We start from the raw sequence: 18,163 nt of genomic DNA on the forward strand, positions 1-18,163 counted from the left end.
AAAAAATAATGGCTGAAAACTTCCCAGGTTTGATGAAACACATGAATATAAACATCTAAAGAAGCTCAATGAACTCCAGATAAGACGAACTCAGAGAGACCTACATTGAGACATGTTATAATCAAACTTTCGAAAACCAGACAAAGAATCTTGAAAACAGCAAGCGGAAAGCTACTAATTACATACAAGGTGGACTAGTCTATTTTTACACTGCTTTAAAGATACTACCCAAGACTGGGTAATTCATAAAGGAAAGAGGCTTAATCGATGACTCACAGTTCCACATCACAAGGGAGGCCTCAGGAAACTTACAATTGTGGTGAAGGCGAAGGGTACCTTTGCACATGGTGGCACGGGAGAGAAGTGTGTGAGAGCCCCAGAAAAACTACCATTTATAAAACCGTGAGATTTTGAGAGAACTCACTCACTATCATGAGATGGCATGGAAGAAACTGACTCATGATCCAGTACTTCCCACCAGGTTCCTCCCTTAACACCTGGGGATTACAATTCAAGATGGAATGTGGGTGGGGACACAAAGCTAAACCATGCCACAAGGGATCCTCAATGAGATTATCAGCACATTTCTCATCAGGAATTTTGAAGGCCTACAGGCAGTGGGCCAATGTATTCAAAGTGCTAAAAGAAGAAAAAAAATTGTTAACCAAGACTCTTATATGCAGTAAAACTGTCTTTCAAAGGTAAGGGTGAAATTAAGACATTCCCAAATAAAAGCTGAAGTTTTTTAGCACTAGAACAGCCCTGCAAGTAATGGTCAAGAGAGGTAATGAAGAGAAGCCTTATAGGTTGAAATGAAAGGACATTATACGGTAACTGCAAGTTGTATGAAGAAGAAAGGTCTCAAAGTAAATAATGGTCGGCTATAAAAGTTTGTATTGTTGTAACAGTGGTTTATAACTCCATTTGTTTGTTTGTTGTCTACATGATTTAAGAGACATACATTTAGGGCCAGGCGTGGTGGCTCACACCTGTAATCCCAGCACTTTGGGAGGCTGAGGTGGGCAGGTGACGAGGTCAGGAGATCGAGACCATCCTGACTAACACGGTGGAACCCCATCTCTACTAAAATACAAAAAAATTAGCCGGGTGTGGTGGCAGGCGCCTGTAGTCCAAGCTACTCGGGAGGCTGAGGCAGGAGAATGGCGTGAACCCGGGAGGCGGAGCTTGCAGTTGAGCCAAGATCATGCCACTGCACTCCAGCCTGGGCAACAGAGCGAGACTCTGTCTCAAAAAAAAAAAGAGAGAGACATACATTTATAAAACAATTACTAGTTTAAAGGCTGGTATTTTAATTTAGTTTGTAAATTCTAACATTTTGTTTTCTCTATAATTTAAGCTACTCATGCATTACTAGTTTTACTCATGAATTACCAGCTCGTATTTTAGGGCACTCAGTATGTAAAGATGTGATTTTGTGACATCAGCGACTGAAAACGGTGGGGACAGAGCTGTAAAGGAGCAGGGTTTTTATGTTATTAAAGTTCAGCTTGTATAAATTCAAGTTATAACATTATATAGAGAATTGGAAAACTCAAGAAAATCAATGAAACCAAAAGTTGGTTCTTTAAAAAGATCAATAAAATTGACAAACCTTTAACTAGATGGACTAGGAAAAAAGAGAAAAGACTCACATAACTAAAATCAGAACTGGGTGTGTGGGGACATTATTACTGCTTCTACAGAAATAAAACAGGACGATAAGAGAGTACTGTGAACAACTGTACTCCAATAAATTGGATAACTGAGATGAAATAGACAAATTCCTGGAAACAAACTACCAAGACTAAGTCATGAAAAAAATAGAAAATCAGAATAGACTTACAACTAGTAAAGAGATTGACTCAGTAATTAAAAGTCTCCCGGCAGGCTGGGCACGATGGCCCACACCTTCAGTCTCGGCACTTTGGGAGGCTGAGTTGGGTGGATAACTTGAGATCAGGAGTTCAAGACCAACCTGGCCAATGTGGTAAAACCCCATCTTTACTAAAAACACAAAAGTTAACCAGGCGTGGCGGCTTGTGCCTAATCCCAGCTACCCAAGAGGCTGAGGCAGGAGAACCTCTTGAATCTGGGAGGTGGAGGTTGCAGTCAGCCGAGATTGTGCCACTGCACTTTAGTCTGGGTGACAGAATGAGACTCTGTCTCAAAAAAAAAAAAAAAAAAAAAAAAAAATCTCCCAACAAAGAAAAGTCCTGGATCTGATGGCTTCACTGATTAATTTTTCCAAACACTTACAAAAGAACTAATACCAATCCTTCTGAAACTCTTTCAGAAAAACTAAAGAGGAGGGAACATTTCCAAACTCATGCCATGAGGCATTACCCTGATACCAAAGCCAGACAGGGATGCTACAAGAAAAACTACAGGCCGGATGCGGTGGCTCAAGCCTGTAATCCCAGCACTTTGGGAGGCCAAGGTGGGCGGATCACGAGGTCAGGAGATCGACACCATCTGGCTAACACGGTGAAACCCCGTCTCTACTAAAAATACAAAAAAATGAGCCAGGCGTGGTGGCGGGCGCCAGTAGTCCCAGCTACTCAGGAGGCTGAGGCAGGAGAACCACGTGAACCCAGGAGGCGGAGCTTGCTGTGAGCCGAGATTGTGCCACTGCACTCCAGCCTGGGCGACAGAGCGAGACTCCGTCTCCAAAAAAAAAAAGAAAAACTACAGACCAATGTCCCGTATGAACATTGATGGAAAAATCACCAAAATACAGACTGCCCCTAACTTAGGGCAGTTTGCCTTACGATTTTTTGACTTTACAATGGTGTGAGAGTGATACCCATTTGGTGGAAGCTGTACCCATACAACCATTCTGTTTTCTACTTCCAGTATAGGGTTCAGTAAATTACATGGGACATTCAAATTTATGTTAGATGATTTTCCCCAACTGTAAGCCAGTGTAATTGAGCACATTTAATGTAGGCAGGCTAGTTAGGATGTTTGGTAGATTAGGTATATTAAATGCATTTGTGACTTAAGGTATTTCCAATTTAGGCCGGGTGCAGTGGCTAATGCCTGTAATCCCAGCACTTTTAAGAGGCCTAGGCCAGCAGATCACAAGGTCAGGAGTTCGAGAGCAGCCTGGCCAATATGGTGAAACCCCATCTCTACTAAAAATACAAAGATTAGCTGGGCATGGTGGTGGGTGCCTGTAATCCCAGCTACTCAGTAGGCTGAGGCAGGAGAATCGCTTGAACCCGAGAGGCGGAGATTGCAGTGAGCTGAGATCACGCTATTGCATTGCAGCCTGGGTGACAGAGTGAGACTCTGTCTCAAAAAAAAAAAAAAAAAAAAAAAAAAATATTTCCAACTTAACAGTGGGTTTATTGGGACATAGCCCCATCGTAAGTGTTACCAGACACTGAGGTTCCAGCCTAGGTCTGCCTTCTCACCGCAGGGAAAGCCAATCACCGAGACAGTCAGTATTGCCAGAGAAGAAGGGCTTTCATGTGGGTGACATCAGACGGGAGACCAGCCTCAAATCCATCTTCCCAGCTGACTCAAGTTGTTATACTGGAGTTGGTCAACAGGCAGCAGGTGGTCAGTCTGGTGTCTTATTGTCAGGATGGGTGATCTGGGAGATTTCAGTTCTTTGATACTGTCTGGGAGAGAAATTGGGACAGGTTCAAGTGGAGCATCTGTGCTTGCAAACCAAATTGGCAGCATATTAAAAGAATTACACACCAAGGAACATAACCCTAGACCTTGCATTCTAGTGCCCTGCTTATCTGTGACTTCAGACAAAGATGGAGAGAGCTGACCATCAATATAATTTAGCTGAACGAAATAATGAGATATTTTAGGAAGAAGAACATTGAATGTCAGAAGTTAAATGTGAGATCCAAGAAGTAAAGGTGAACAGACAAGTTTGTGGGTATGTGGATATGTCTTAAGTCAGGTTGTGTCAAATTATGGTGGATGATGATGACTGCATGGCAGAAAGGAGGAGGCATTGAACACTGACGGTCACAGGGAGCATCGGGAGTGTGGTGATGCCAGGGTGAGCTGCTTGTTTTGTGAGGGTGGAGGGAAGAGATTTATTAACCTTAGACTTCGTCACAGTATACGTGTGACATCTACATGGGAAACTGCTAAATGAATAGAAGTGGAAGGTGTAACTTCCACACCATTAAAGAGTAAAAAGGAGAGTGAGGAAAAGTCAATTTAGTAGAACCTGAGGGAGGAAGATGGAGGAAGGAGAAATAATAGTAATTAGAAAGCACAGATTAAAAAAAAAATCAAAATGTCAATTATCACAATATATGTAAGTGGTTTAAATGTGTAAGTTAAGACTAAGATTCACATTAGGGTTAGTACATAGTAACAAGGAAAGGCTCCCACAGGCCTTAATGTTTGTAGTTACTGGAGTGGAGGAGACACAGGAGACAGCATGGAGAGGAAGAACTAGATGAGATGCACATCTGACAGTTTGGAAAGATCCTAAAGGTAGTGTTCAAAGAAAAAACTTTAAGAGAATGTGATTCACAGCCAAACAAATCTATTCATAGGATTCTGGTAGCAGATGGCAGCTGCTCACTTCCAGAACAAAAAATGTACACAAAGTACATCTTCATTGAAACTATGGGACAAACAGACCCATCCACTGAAGTCCAACAAGCAGAGAAAAGTACTGGAGACCTGCAGTGTCGCCTGAGCACAGGGAGTGCAGAGATGGGGGAGTGTGGCCTGGCAGCCAAAGCAAGCACTTGGGGCCTGCTCCCAGCAGAGCTGAGAGTTGAAAGGGAGCAGTGGGAAAAGAAGGCATGGGGAGTTCCTGGGAAGAAGAGATGACACATCTTTGAAAGGATCACCTTCCAAAAGGAAGGTAACATTCTGGAAGGCAGAGAGAAAGGGACCCAAGGCTCTGAGGGCCCACAGAGACTTGGGTTCTTTGGTGAGGAGACCTCCATCAAGCCGACAGCAGTGAGACAAACCTGGGATCCAGCCAGTACCCGCTCCAGGAAATCCAGCGTGTTCAGAGAATGATGAAAAGGCTATGTAAGAAAACCCCAGCCAGGTGCAATGGTGTGTGCCTATAATCCCAGCACTTTGGGAGACCAAGGCAGGAGTACTGCTTAAAGCCAGCCTGGAGTTTGAGACCAGCCTGGGCAACACAGCAAGACCTTGTCTCTACTAAAAAATAATAATAAAAAAAATTAGCTGGGCACAGTGGCATGTGCCTGTTATCCCAGCTACTCAGGAGGCTGAGGTGGGAGGATCGCTTGAGCCCAGGAGGCTGAGGCTGCAGGGAGCCAAGGTCCTGTACCATTGTGCTCCAGCCTGGGCAACAGATTCTGTCTCTAAAACAAACAAAATCCTGACCCAAAACAGCAGAACTTCCTTATAGATGGAGAAAAGCCACTTAGAAAAATTTTTATCACAAAGCAGATAAAAGTTATACCCTAATATTCATCACAAATTTTTTGAATATGAGGATTCAGAGATAGCCAGGCAGAAAGGAGAGCTAGATTGGGAACTTGTAGAACTCAGGAGTGAAACAAGGAAAAGAAAATTATTTTCTAAGCAAAGCCTAAACCTCAGGGAACACACTAGAAAGTAGGAACCACAAGGACTGCACGAGGGTGGATGTGGGGAGTGAGCAGAGTGCAGCCAGAAGAACCTGGGTGGGGGCAGAGAGAGAGAAGGAAGGTAGGAAGGAAAGAGACAAGGATGAGAGTGGCACCTTGGGCAGAGGCTGCTGAGGAGAGGCACTGTGCATTCAAGCAGGCCAGAGAGTGGTTCAGCGGGGCTGAGTCAGATTGGGTGACATCATAAATAGGATTACTGGGTACAGCCAAGAATCCTGTAGATAGGCAGGCAAACCAAAACAAAACAAACCTAAATTGCTTCTAAGGGGAGAAATAGGGCCAGCTAGAGGGTCTTTATGGTAGAACCCAGTGCCCCGGACAGGGTAGGCTCCACGGAATGAGCCAGGGGTGTCCATTCAGCCATGTGACTCTCTGGGTGTAACGACTACAGAGATGCAGGTTGGAGCATAGAGAATTAAAGGAACACGTCCTTCCTGAGTCAACTGCTGAGAGATGAGCTCCAAGCCTCCAGCAGAATCAGGTGAAGCTCCAGCAACAGGAGAGGCAGTGGTAGCAGCATACCGGGCATGTTGCCCCCACCAGAAGGGGCAGTGGGAGGAGCGGGGAGAAAGGAGGGTAAGTTCATCCCCAACACCCGTGAGCCAGAGCCGCTGAGTCAGGTGGGAGCAGAAGCTGAGGTGTGTTATGGAGCAAAGGAGAGCATGAAGATAATGCCACTGATGAGAGCTGGGCCCGAGGGGCAGTTGAGGGAGGAAATCCTGGCTGATTTCAGTGTGCACAAGCAGGGACAAGGGTGTCCGGGACATTACATGCGGGCGTGCAGGATGACGGGGCACGTAAAGGCCGCCAATAGGAGAGGACAGAGTCCCCAACAGCAGGAGATCAAGCAGCCCCTCTGCCTCACAGTGAAAGGCTGAAAGCCCATAGAAACAAGCAAGACATGAATGTGTTCTAACTGTGCCCAGCATATCTGGAAAGAGGAAATGGGCTCACTTACTTCTTAAAAGACTTCCAGATTGGATCATAAAACCGAACTCTCTGCAGCATGCAAGGAACAAAGATTCTGGAAGGTTAAAAATAAAAGTGTGGGCAAGCCGGGCTCAGTGGCTCACACCAGTAATCCCAGCACTTTGGGAGGCTGAGGCGGGCAGGCTGCTTGAGCCCAGGAGTTCGAGACCAGCCTGGGCAATATAGGGAGACCGTGTCTCAATTAAAAAAACAATTGCGGGCAAAGGTATACCAACGTAAAGCCGAAGAAAAGAGTTGTTCTCAGACAAGGTGGAATTCAGGCCCCACCACTTTCAGTGACACAGAAGAAGGCTTTTGACACCAGAGCCACCACTGGGGATGAGATGCACCCTAAATTTAGGGCCTTCCCACTAGCCTATGGGATCCAGGAGAAAGGCCAATGAAGACAGCTGACCATGAGTTCGCCTCTTAGTTGAAGGCAGAGATTCTGGACAGATGATGAGCATGAATTCATCTCGTTAAAAAAAAGGACAGAATATACTGGAGGAAGTGTTTAGAGACCAAGCAGAGACTTAGAAATTAAAAAACAAAACAAAAACAACAGAAATAAGTAAATCTCTTCTTACAAACCCACAACAGTGCTGTGTATTTTTCGGAGACACACGTACTGAGGTGTGAGGTCCGAGCCAGGGCGTGGACCTGTGTGAACATGGGAGGAGGGGGCCTGGGACCTGTGAGGGTGTGTGCCAGCCGGCAGGGCGCACCTGAAGAGCATGGAGAGCAGTTCCTTGTGACTGAGTGGGGTTTACCCCAGGACCGCAAGGAGGGCTTAGCAACCCTATCAGTAGGTAAAGGAGGAAAACAAATCCAGGGTCATTTTCATGAACACCAGAAGATAATTTGAGAAAATTCAAACCTATTCCTGATGAAAACTTCCCAAGAAGCCAGGACTGCAACTGTGCTTAGCTTGCTAAAGGACATCAGCGGCTGCCAGCTGATGCTTGGTGAGCCAGACACTTGTGGCTGGTTCAGAAATAAGTCAGGACGCTCATGCTGCTCCTGTCCCCCCTAAGGCTGCAGCAGAGCAGCAAGAGGCAAATGGTGTCTCTTGGAGAATGAGACGGCTGTGTTTGGTGATGGTCTCATGTGAGCTGTAGTGACAACAGAGAGAGGCCAGGTCCACAGGTTTTCCTCTACCCTCCTCATGTATGCAGAGCCACAAAGAGCACTGATGCATGTATGTGAATGCAGCAGGCTTCTTTGGAAAGTTTGGCAGTGTCACTGAAGGACATGAGAGATGACATGGACGAGTGGTGACACGGGCTATGTCCCAGCTGGGGAAGGAGAGGCTATGAGGGTGGAAATCTTCCCCAGTGCAAGCTCGTTGTAAGCGCAATAAAAATAGCAAAAATGTTTAAATATACCTGGACAGGCAACTTCAGAGTCCACGTAGAAGGAAAGATCTGCAGGTCTAGCCAGTGCTTTATCTTGAAGCCTTACTGTGGGAAAGGTGGGCGTCTCCTGGGGGTGACAGTGCTCCCCATGGTGTTCCTGTGACTCCAGCGGGGCCCAAACCCAGGTGGATGGCCGGGGGGAGTGTGGCCAAAGCCAGGGCTGGGCAGCCCACGCACCACGCGCTGATGCCTCCCCTCACGCCACTTACAAAGGTCAATTCCAGATGGATTAACAGCTAGGAGAGGGAGATGGATGTTATTTTAACCTGTGTGGTGGGAAAAGCTGCATGCAACTACTCAGCAAACCGAAAACGCGTGAAGCAAAAGGGTGAAATAGTTGCAGTTGTGAGAAAAGCATTGCACAGGGAAGGTTCCCTTAGGAGCTGGGAAGCTATGGCAAAGGTTTCAACACATTTTTTTTTTCTTTTTGGAGACAGAGTCTCACTCTGTCACCTAGGCTGGAGTTCAGTGGCACAATCTCAGCTGACTGCAGCCTCTGCCTCCCAGGTTCAAGTGATTCTCCTGCCTCAGCCTCCCGAGTAGCTGGGATTACTGGTGCCCGCCACCACACCTGGCTCATTTTTGTCTTTTTAGTAGAGAGAGAGTTTCACCATGTTGGCCAGGCTGGTTTCAAACTCCTGGCCTCAAGTGATGCTTGACCTCCCAAAGTACTGGGATTACAGGTGTGAGCCACCGTGCCCGGCCAACACATTGTTATAAAGGGGTCTGATGTTTGGAATATCTAGGGAACATCTGTAAATCAGTTAAGATAAATAAAACAGGGTCAAGACATGGCGGGCAACCCACAGATGAAAATTGGCCTGATAAGAAGGAGGTGGCACTGGGCCCTGCTGGTAATGGTAGGAATGTAGGTTAGACATGGTGCTGCCAGGCGTCAGGGGCTGGGGTTGTCATTGTTGGCTTTGGTGGCATGTCCCAGGTGCATGCTCCATGCTGTCCTTGTCCCTGGTGTCCTGCAGAAGTGATGTGCATGCCAATGTGCACGTCAGCACCGTGGCTCAGTGCGTCATGACAAAGCATCTGCAGAGGGCAGATGAGCATCCCCACTTCTGTGTTAGGGGGTGTCATGCAGGTGTTGAAGAGTGGCACTCTGGGTTGATTAGTGTATTTTATTATTGTGAAAAGCACCTTGCAGAGAACCACATTCTGGTACCATTTCTGGTTTTAAAGGGATGGCCTGTGTGGGTATATAGAAAGGACAGGGGGCCAGCGGTCCCAGACAGGGGCACCCTGGGAGATTGCACCAGGGCTGGGTGTGTGGGCAGGTATGTCAGAGGTGGCATGTGAATAGTGACTCCGAAGCCTACTGCTTCCTGGGACCATGAGACAGCTAGCTTATGGATGTCCGTATGCCTGTATTTATCTCTATTCATACACGTGGTTTTGCGTGAACACATGACCATTATGCTTTATGTGGCCTTTTGATTTTCGCCCACGCGGTTGTGCGGTGGATCTGGCGGCTCCTCGGGTGGAGGCTGCTGGGTGGAGGCCGGGGCTGTCCATCCCCCGCTGCTGGGTGGATACATTGTCTCCAGTTCCTGCCTTTGGCCTCCAGGCACCTGGATTTCAGTGGGTCAGTTCTAGGCCACATTGTGCTTGCATTTGTGATTCCCAGGGCTCTTTATCAGATTGCTTTCTCGAAAGCCTTCCTGCCAGCCCTGCGGCCACCCCCTCATCTCAGCCAACGTGACATCAGCACCATGGGTGCAAAGTCAGAGCGCACTGTCACTCTGATCTGCATTTCTCCACCTTTGCCTGGATTTGCTCTTTGCGAATTGTTTCTTTGCATCCCTTGCTGGTTTTTTGGTTGGGTGAGTTTTTGCTCTTGTTGCCCAGGCTGGAGTGCAATGTCGTAATCTCCACTCTCTAACCTCTGCCTCCCGGGTTCAAGTGATTCTCCTGCCTCAGCCTCCCGAGTAGCTGGGATTACAGGCGCCCACCACCACGCCCAGCTAATTTTTTTTGTATTTTTAGTAGAGACGGAGGTTCACCATGTTGGCTAGTCTGGTCTCAAATTCCTGACCTCAGGTGATCTGCCCGCCTCAGCCTCCCAAAGTGCTGGGATTACAGGTGTGAGCCACCACACCCAGCCAGGGTGAGTCTTGTTCTTGTCCTTGAGTGCCACTCGGCTAGGCTGTTGGTGTTGACCTTAGCTCCCTTGTTTGCCATCATGGAGGATGCTGGGAGCTCCGGCTCCCTGTCCTGTCCTTCTGGGCGCTCACTAAGGCTCGGTCCTCTCCATGTGGTCCTGACCTGTCCTCTGTGAGCAAGAGAAACAGGACTGGTTTGGGGGTGTCCTGTCTCAGTGGACACGGGACACCACGGTTTTCAGTACAACAAGGAACACAACTTGTTCAATGTGCCTTATGATGGTGAAAATGCCCTTTAAAAATAACATGATTGCTAACACTTGATCTCATATATTGCTTGACTTTCCAGGACCGTATAATTGACGCTGGCCCCAAAGGAAACTACTCTCGATTTATGAATCACAGCTGCCAGCCCAACTGCGAGACCCTCAAGTGGACAGTGAACGGGGACACTCGTGTGGGCCTGTTTGCCGTCTGCGACATTCCTGCAGGTACAAGCTCTGGGGACCCTGTGTGGGGCTCCTGGCTATGGGGACACTCGCGTGGGTCTGTTTGCCGTCTGCGGCGTTCCTGCAGGTACAAGCTCCAGACCCTGTGTGGGGCTCTGGCAATGGGGGCAAAGTGGTCATTGCTGCGAGCTGTGTGGGGCTGGACTGGAAAGGCTCTGGGGGAGGTGGGTGCTAACGTGGAGTCTCTTTTGGTTTGAATGTCTTTTACCAAACAAAATTGAAAGGCCAAGCCAGTACAGATACAAAAACACTGGAGTATTTTTGTTGACCTAATATACTTAGGTCAATGCCCCTTAGCGTTTGAAGAGAAAGGCAGGTGTTTCCAATTTGGTGTCTGTCTTCTCTTCTCCCAGGGACGGAGCTGACTTTTAACTACAACCTCGATTGTTTGGGCAATGAAAAAACGGTCTGTCGGTGTGGAGCCTCCAATTGCAGTGGATTCCTCGGGGATAGACCAAAGGTAAGGCTGTGATGCCCTCCTTCCGCCCAGGCTCTGTGTTGGCATTTTGCACCCCTGGAGACATGTGCCTCACCGTGAACACTGGCCTCCTCCAGGCTGGCTTGTTGCTGGACAGGTGGGAGCGAGGTCCCTGCTGTGGGCGGGGGAGGATGGCTCCCCAAGCAGGGCACAACAGTGCCTCTCAACAAAGGCCAGTTGTTAAGAGTTCCTCACTGAGAGTGTTTCCCGGGGCTGCCAGAACAATGCCCCACAGACGCAGGGCTTAACAGGAGCCTATCGTTTCTCAGTTCTGGGGGCCAGAAGTCTGAAGTCAGGGTGTGGGCAGGGCCTGTGCGCCCCCCGAAGCCTCCTCGGGAGGCTCCTTCCCAGGCCTGTCTCCTGTTCTGGTAGTGGCCACAGCCCTTGCCGCTCCTTGGCTTGTGGCAGCACCGCCCAACTGTTCTCCCTGCGAACATGACTGTTGACTTGACCTTCTTATAAGAGCACTGGTCCTGTTGACTTAGGGCCTGCCCTACTACTGTGTGACCCCATCTTAACAGATCTCATTGACAATGACCCTATTTCCAAATACAGTCACCTTCCAAGGTTCCAGGAAGGACAGATTTGGGGGGGGGCACTCTTGCACCCCTTCCCTGTGCTGTGTAGAACCTGGGCCTGAAAGCCTGACAGTGGCACCAGCTCGGCCCTGAGCTGGCGTCTGTCCTCAGCCTTGTTGCTGAGGACCGTCACTACCCTCAGGTCACTGCCAGCCGCCTGTGTCCACGTTCCCGTGGAATTTCCCAGTGAGGAGACCCCGGGTGGTGGGCGGGAACTGTTATTGCCTGTGGTGGCCTCCTTTGCTCGTGGGTCCCATCAGCAGATCCTAGGAGCTGCGTGTCTGCTGAGATGCATCATTGCAGGCTTCCAACAAAGCTCACTCTAGTCGTAGTCTTTGTTCAGCTTTTTCACGCTGAGTTGAGTGAGTCTAAGGATGTCTGGGGAGCACCGGGAGGACACTCCTCTCCTCCCCTCTTTGTGTTGGGCACCTGCAGAGATCTCTGAAGTTTCCGGATTGTAACTTGCTCTTCTGCCCTCTCTGTTTGCTTCAGCCTGTGTAATTCTTTCCAGTGATCTGTGCTTAATTCTTGACTCTAGACCTCAACGACCCTTTCTTCAGAGGAAAAGGGCAAAAAGACCAAGAAGAAAACCAGGCGGCGCAGAGCAAAAGGGGAAGGGAAGAGGCAGTCGGAGGACGAGTGCTTCCGCTGCGGCGATGGTGGGCAGCTGGTGCTGTGTGACCGCAAGTTCTGCACCAAGGCCTACCACCTGTCCTGCCTGGGCCTTGGCAAGCGGCCCTTCGGTGGGTGTGCAGCCTCATGGTGGCTTGGGGCTGTATCTGTGTGGCAGGCTCCTGATGGTGGCTCCTGCTGCCACTTTTCCTGCTGATCAGGCCTCATCTGGGTGCAGGCGCATCAGGCACTCATGCAGCAAAGGCCCTGATCCAGGGTGGCAGAGCCTTTGTTCCACCAGCCGCACATTCTAGATCTCTGCATCGAGCAGAAAAGATATGTGGTGACGGGGTAGCCCCTGGAATCTCCAGGAGGGATTCAGGCAGCTGCAGAATTGGGGCTCTCATCCATGCTGTGGGGGCGGGGCGGCCAGGAAGGAGGCGGCCCTGGGAATTAAAGCCCCTCCTAGGAGAAAGGCCTCTACAGCAGCCCCAGCACCTGCGTCTCCCTGGCAGCTCAGAGGGGTCTGGCCTGGCTGCACTACACTGGGAATGGAGGGGCCCAGAGCCCCTGTCCTGGATGCGCAGGACAGGCTGTCCCCAGAGACACCTGTGCACCAGGAGGCACCGCTGGTTGACGAGCTGCAGATCTGGCTCCGTTTGAAGGAAAGTAGAGTGGGCTCCACCTTCCAGCACCACGCATTTCAGAGATGACAGGCGCCAGTGGGAAAACAGTAGCGTCTTGTTCCACTTGGTGATGAGACAGTCTGAGAAATGGGTCGTGAGATGACTCTGGTGCTGCACAAACATCATGGCTCACACCTAAGGGTGCAGCCGCCTCCGTTACAATCTTGCAGTGTGTCGCCATGGGGCTCATGACTGTGGAATCACAGAAGAAAAATTAAAAGGCCCTTACCCAAAACAAGAAACCAAAAAGAGGCCGGGTGCGGTGGCTCACGCCTGTAATCCCAGCACTTTGGGAGGCCAAGGTGAGCAGATCACCTGAGGTTGGGAGTTCGAGACCAGCCTGACCAACATGGTGAAACCCTGTCTCTACTAAAAATACAAAAATTAGACTGGTGTGATGGCACGCACCTGTAATCCCAGCTATTCGGGAGGCTGAGGCAGGAGAAATGCTTGAACCCGGGAGGCGGAGGTTGCAGTGAGCCGAGATTGCAGAGAGCCGAGATAATGCCATTGCACTCCAGCCTGGGCGACAGAGCAAGACTCCATCCCAAACCAAAAAAACTGCAGAAAGAAAATCCAGGCCAGGCATGGTGGCTCATGCCTCTAAACCCAGCACTTTGGGGAGGCCAAGGTGGGTGGATCACTTGAGGCCAGGAGTTTGAGAGCAGCCTGGCCAACATGGTGAAACCCCGTCTTTCTAAACATACAAAAATTAGCTGGTCGTGCTGGCGGGCACCTGTAATCCTGGCTACTTGGAAGGCTAAGGCAGAATCGCTTGAATGCGAGAGACGGAGGCTGCAGTGAGCCAAGATCGTGCCACTGCTCTCCAGCCTGGGTGACAGAGCTAGACTCCATCTCAAAAAAAAAAAAAAATACAGATATTTGTGTAAAAAACATTTTTGTATGGTAAGGATGACACACGATAGAGAAAAGTGTTGGCCATGGGTGTGAGAGGGTGGTCCGTAACCTGACAGAGCCTTTACAGAGTCATGCCAGAAAGATGAATACCCAAGTTGAAAATCAGACCCTTGGGAGAGGGCAGGTCGCATGAAAATGAACAAAGCAGCCCCTGCCTGTCCACGCGGGGCTGGGGGACACTCCCGCACCCAGCACAGCTCCTCTCTCAGTTGCTGAAACATAAAGAGACATTAACAGGTGGTCCTTAGGGGCCTGGCAGGTACTGTGGAGTCAACAGGCCCTGCTAGGGAGCCTGCCCGGACTGCAGTGGAGACAGTTTGTCTGCCCATCCTGTTAGCTGGAGCCAGCACTGTTTTAATTTGTGTTCACTTGACCTGACAGTCGTAAGTCATCTTCAACTATGAGAATGTTGAAGTTGTGATTTCATCACTTCTGTGTGCTCATCTCTTGTGTTCTGTTGCAGGGAAGTGGGAATGTCCTTGGCATCATTGTGACGTGTGTGGCAAACCTTCAACTTCATTTTGCCACTTCTGCCCCAATTCATTCTGTAAGGAGCACCAGGACGGGACAGCCTTCAGCTGCACCCCGGACGGGCGGTCCTACTGCTGTGAGCATGACTTAGGGGCGGCATCGGTCAGAAGCGCCAAGACTGAGAAGCCCCCGCCAGAGCCAGGGAAGCCAAAGGGGAAGAGGCGGCGGCGGAGGGGCTGGCGGAGAGTCACGGAGGGCAAATAGCGCCAGGCGGCAGCTTGGCCGGATCCACGGGCGGTGTAGGGCGGCCGGCCCTGCCTGCGGGAGAGGGCGAGCATGAACTGGCCCAGAGGACCCAGCTTGAGCCGCCAGGACACAGACGTACAGGCCTCCTCGGGAGGGAGCGCCTCCCTACCACTGAGCCATCCTCAGCAGCGTCTGCTGCGTCTGCACTGATGACCGTCTGAGCCCAGCTCGGCGTTCCTGGACAAACAGCCTCACTCCTCAGCGTTACCGCCACACTTGAATTTCTCAGAATGTCAAGGTTCCCTCCCACTCGTATTTTGTTAGGTTAAAGTTAATTGGCATATGGAATGTTTTAATCTCCTCTGAAATGTGTAGCGTAGGCTTTTCCCGAGGGTCGCTAGAAACTCGGCTTCGCGTTGCTCTGCTTCTGCTTTCAGCGCCGTCGCCACTCAGGAGAGGCCGGGTAAGGCCCGTGTGAGGACTGACCCTGGATTCCTCGAAACCGCCATTGTGATCATTACTCTGCTCTTTGGAAATGGCTGCATCATTTTTTTGTACTAATGTGAATTGTTCCTCAGAAATGCTTCTTTTCCATCCTAGTGAGAAGCTGGCCACGCAGGTGGTAGCAGCAATGGTGTTGTAAGATTTCCTCCCGTAGTTTTTTCTCGTCATGGATTTGAATGAAATGCCAATAACACGTCCACTTCAACGTGTAGTTCCCGCGGAGCACTTTCGAGGCCTGGCCGGGTTGGGCCACGTCTCACCTGGGCCTATCTTCTGAACTCGCTAGGTTCTTATCAACATTTGGGGGAGAACTTTGTATATTTTTTTCATTTGGCTTTTCTTTACCAGTTTCTGATTTTTATTCTCAATATATTTTTGCTAAACCTATTTCACAAATCACCACCGACTGAAATGTGTCTTTACTGATGCGACCCTGAGTTCCATGGCGAAAGGAGTGACTTCTGCAGGGCCTGAGACCACAGTCCGCTTAGAGCACAGGAAGTGACAACTTAGGGAGCCCCGCAGGGCGCTGCAGGCCCCAGGGACCACAGCACATGGGTCTAAAGAGAGACCCAGAGTCTAGCCCTCCTGCCACCCAGAGTGGCTTCCATCTCAGCACTCTGGATCTGCTGATGGAAGACGCAGACTGCTGATCACAGTCGCCCTCTGCCAGGGCACCCACTGAGAGGTGTGGTCGTGGGGGTGGAGGCCTGCCTGGCAGGTGTGCGTGCCTCGCCCGTGTGTCATGGGCACTGGTCTAGGCCAGGTCTGACCCCCACTTTCCTGTGAGGTTTCACTTTAGTTTTTCAAAGATCCAGTTCTACAAAGTGAGACCTATCTGAGTACTACGTATGTTGTAAGAATTGGTTCTTTCTTGAGGGACCCTCGACCCTGGGAAGTTTGGAGCACCCTGAGAAGGGGGCATGGTGTGTGCCTCTGCCCACGTGCCCTGAGGGGCTGCTTGTCTGGGAGGGAGGAGGGAGAGAACATTCAGCAGCAGGTGCTTTTTTTATGGCCTTTTCTTAACCTACAGAGGGCACATCCATATTGCAGAGAAGTTTACAAAACTCCCCTTGAAAACTGTTGCTGAGGCTCCTGTTCATTTTCTGTGGCATCTTTTATGCCTTGGTAAACTGCAGTGTCTTTGGACCTGAGACTGGCTACTCTGTGGTTTTGTGATCTGTAAGTGTGGGGTTTGGGGTGTGTGGCCCACAGGGTCCCACGCCTCCCTGAGCACTGACTGGGAAGTTTCACGGATTGGTGGCTGTCCCTTCTCCCATCACAGTCCGCAGCAAAGTTAACTACACAGAGGAGCCAGGGGAAACGAGCTGAGGCCACTGACTTGCTCGTGTGGCCGTGGCCTCTGAGATGCACTTGCTGGTTAAGATGGGGTGGGGGTGCTTTCCAGTTCAGACTCTAACTTCTCTCAAATTGTCCTAAGAAAATACTGGATCGGCTCATACATTTATGCTCCTTATGCCCTAACTTGGAAGGTTGTTATAGGGACAGGCCAGGCAGTGTCCCCACATACACGTATGGCCCTGGCCTTTAGAGTCTAAGGCTCCAGGACCCTGCTGTCATTTGCCTGAAAGATCCTTTCCGGCAGCTAAGGGACTAATAATGCTTACGTGAAAACATCAGAACCGGCTTTGCAGTGCACTTTGGGGAGCAGATATTAACTTATTTTTGTGTTTGACAGTAGTGAAATATTGTGACTTTTAATTGCTTTGATACTACTCCCAAATTATTTTATGATCTTTCTGAAGGAAATACTGCAAAAATTTTAAATATGGTTCCTCCCCCTTTCCAAAACCTGTAAAACTAATGAGCAAATAACACTAACTTTGAATGTCTCTAGAATACCCGTTGATAACTCGGTGGAGCCAGGCTTTGGGGTAGCGGCCCTGAGCTTGCAGGGCTTCTCTCCACTGCGGCTGACCAGGCCCCCAGCTCTGACTGTGGGTGTGGTTGGCTCTCGGCCCTGCCCAGCTTTGTTATGAGGATGCCGTGGCTTCCTGATCATCGGCTTCAATTCTTTGTCATTAATGTGAAGCAAAACACAAAAACTGCCCCAATCCTTCAGGATTCCCTGGCATCCGAAACCAAGATCTGCACCTAAACCCATACCCACCCGCGTGTGCTCACAGGGCACGTGTTCGATTGGGCAGCTTAAAACGTGGTCACCTGTGGGGGAAACTCTTCAGGCACCTGAAGTGAGAACCCAGCTGTCCGTCCTCAGGCCAGCCTTTCTTTCGGGGACACCCGTCCGCGGCTGTCTGGGTCCCCTTCGTGGTGTTTGTCTTGACGTCTAAACCCCGGTGTGCGCAGTGCCCATCTTCCAGAACTACCTTATTTTCAAGAATGAAATCTGTTTTATAATTCAAGTTAATGCAAATGACTGTCAGTTGCCAAATATCTTGATCCTATGAGTGTAGTTGATGACTGTTAGTAAAGTGCTGTGTCCATGGGGTGTCGCGGCCTCACCAGACCCCGTTGAGGTGTGAAATGCCCTGTCGGAAATTAAATACAAACTTAAATGTGCCTATTGGTGTCTAAACTTCATACAATATACGGTCAGATTCCTTTTAGGAATACTGGGTGCTGTCACCAGGTTTGATAGTTAGACTTAAAAACTTGAAATTCACTTTTGGGGGGATGTACTGAAATAGAGATTTGAGACTTGCCAGTTGGGGGAAAATAGCGTTTAAAATGGAAAGCTGTGTTTGGAAAATTGTGTATGAGTATTTTTGTATTAAAAACATTTTAAAGGCTTTTTTTCTTAACTTATTTTACATGGGATTGTTTGATTTTTTATTTCCAGTTACTTTGACTTGCAGAGCATTGGGCGTGGCGCTGATGCCTCCGATGGGTGGGGCTCCCTGTCCTGACCATGTCATTTTGCCTTTGACCTGACCCGCTGGGGAGAGGCAGTGCCATCTTGGGAAGTATAACAAATACTGGAAATAGCAGGCGTAACTGACTTTGGAAAAATGCTTTCTTCTTTCAGAAATAATTTGCTTCCCAAATTCCCATTAAAGGCGAAATGGTCTGGAG

At 49.4% G+C, this 18,163-nt stretch overlaps 1 protein-coding gene and 1 non-coding gene across 3 annotated transcripts in view; both read left to right on the forward strand.

Moving 5' to 3' along the window:
- LOC115893950 (histone-lysine N-methyltransferase NSD2) overlaps nt 1-17,881 on the forward strand; it is a 42,041-nt gene extending 24,160 nt beyond the window's left edge. For both annotated transcript variants that reach the window (XM_030919740.1, XM_030919750.1), the window contains 4 exons: nt 10,457-10,598; nt 10,970-11,076; nt 12,211-12,415; nt 14,352-17,881. In XM_030919740.1, coding sequence (XP_030775600.1) covers nt 10,457-10,598; nt 10,970-11,076; nt 12,211-12,415; nt 14,352-14,623 — 726 coding nt within the window. In that variant the 3' untranslated portion in view covers nt 14,624-17,881. The remainder of the gene's footprint in view (nt 1-10,456; nt 10,599-10,969; nt 11,077-12,210; nt 12,416-14,351) is intronic.
- On the forward strand, nt 10,232-10,356 carry LOC115896257. The gene has a single exon (XR_004056159.1).
- Nucleotides 17,882-18,163: the final 282 nt, after the last annotated feature.

This window comes from Rhinopithecus roxellana, chromosome 2 (assembly GCF_007565055.1).
Source record: "Rhinopithecus roxellana isolate Shanxi Qingling chromosome 2, ASM756505v1, whole genome shotgun sequence".
NCBI lineage: Eukaryota > Metazoa > Chordata > Mammalia > Primates > Cercopithecidae > Rhinopithecus > Rhinopithecus roxellana.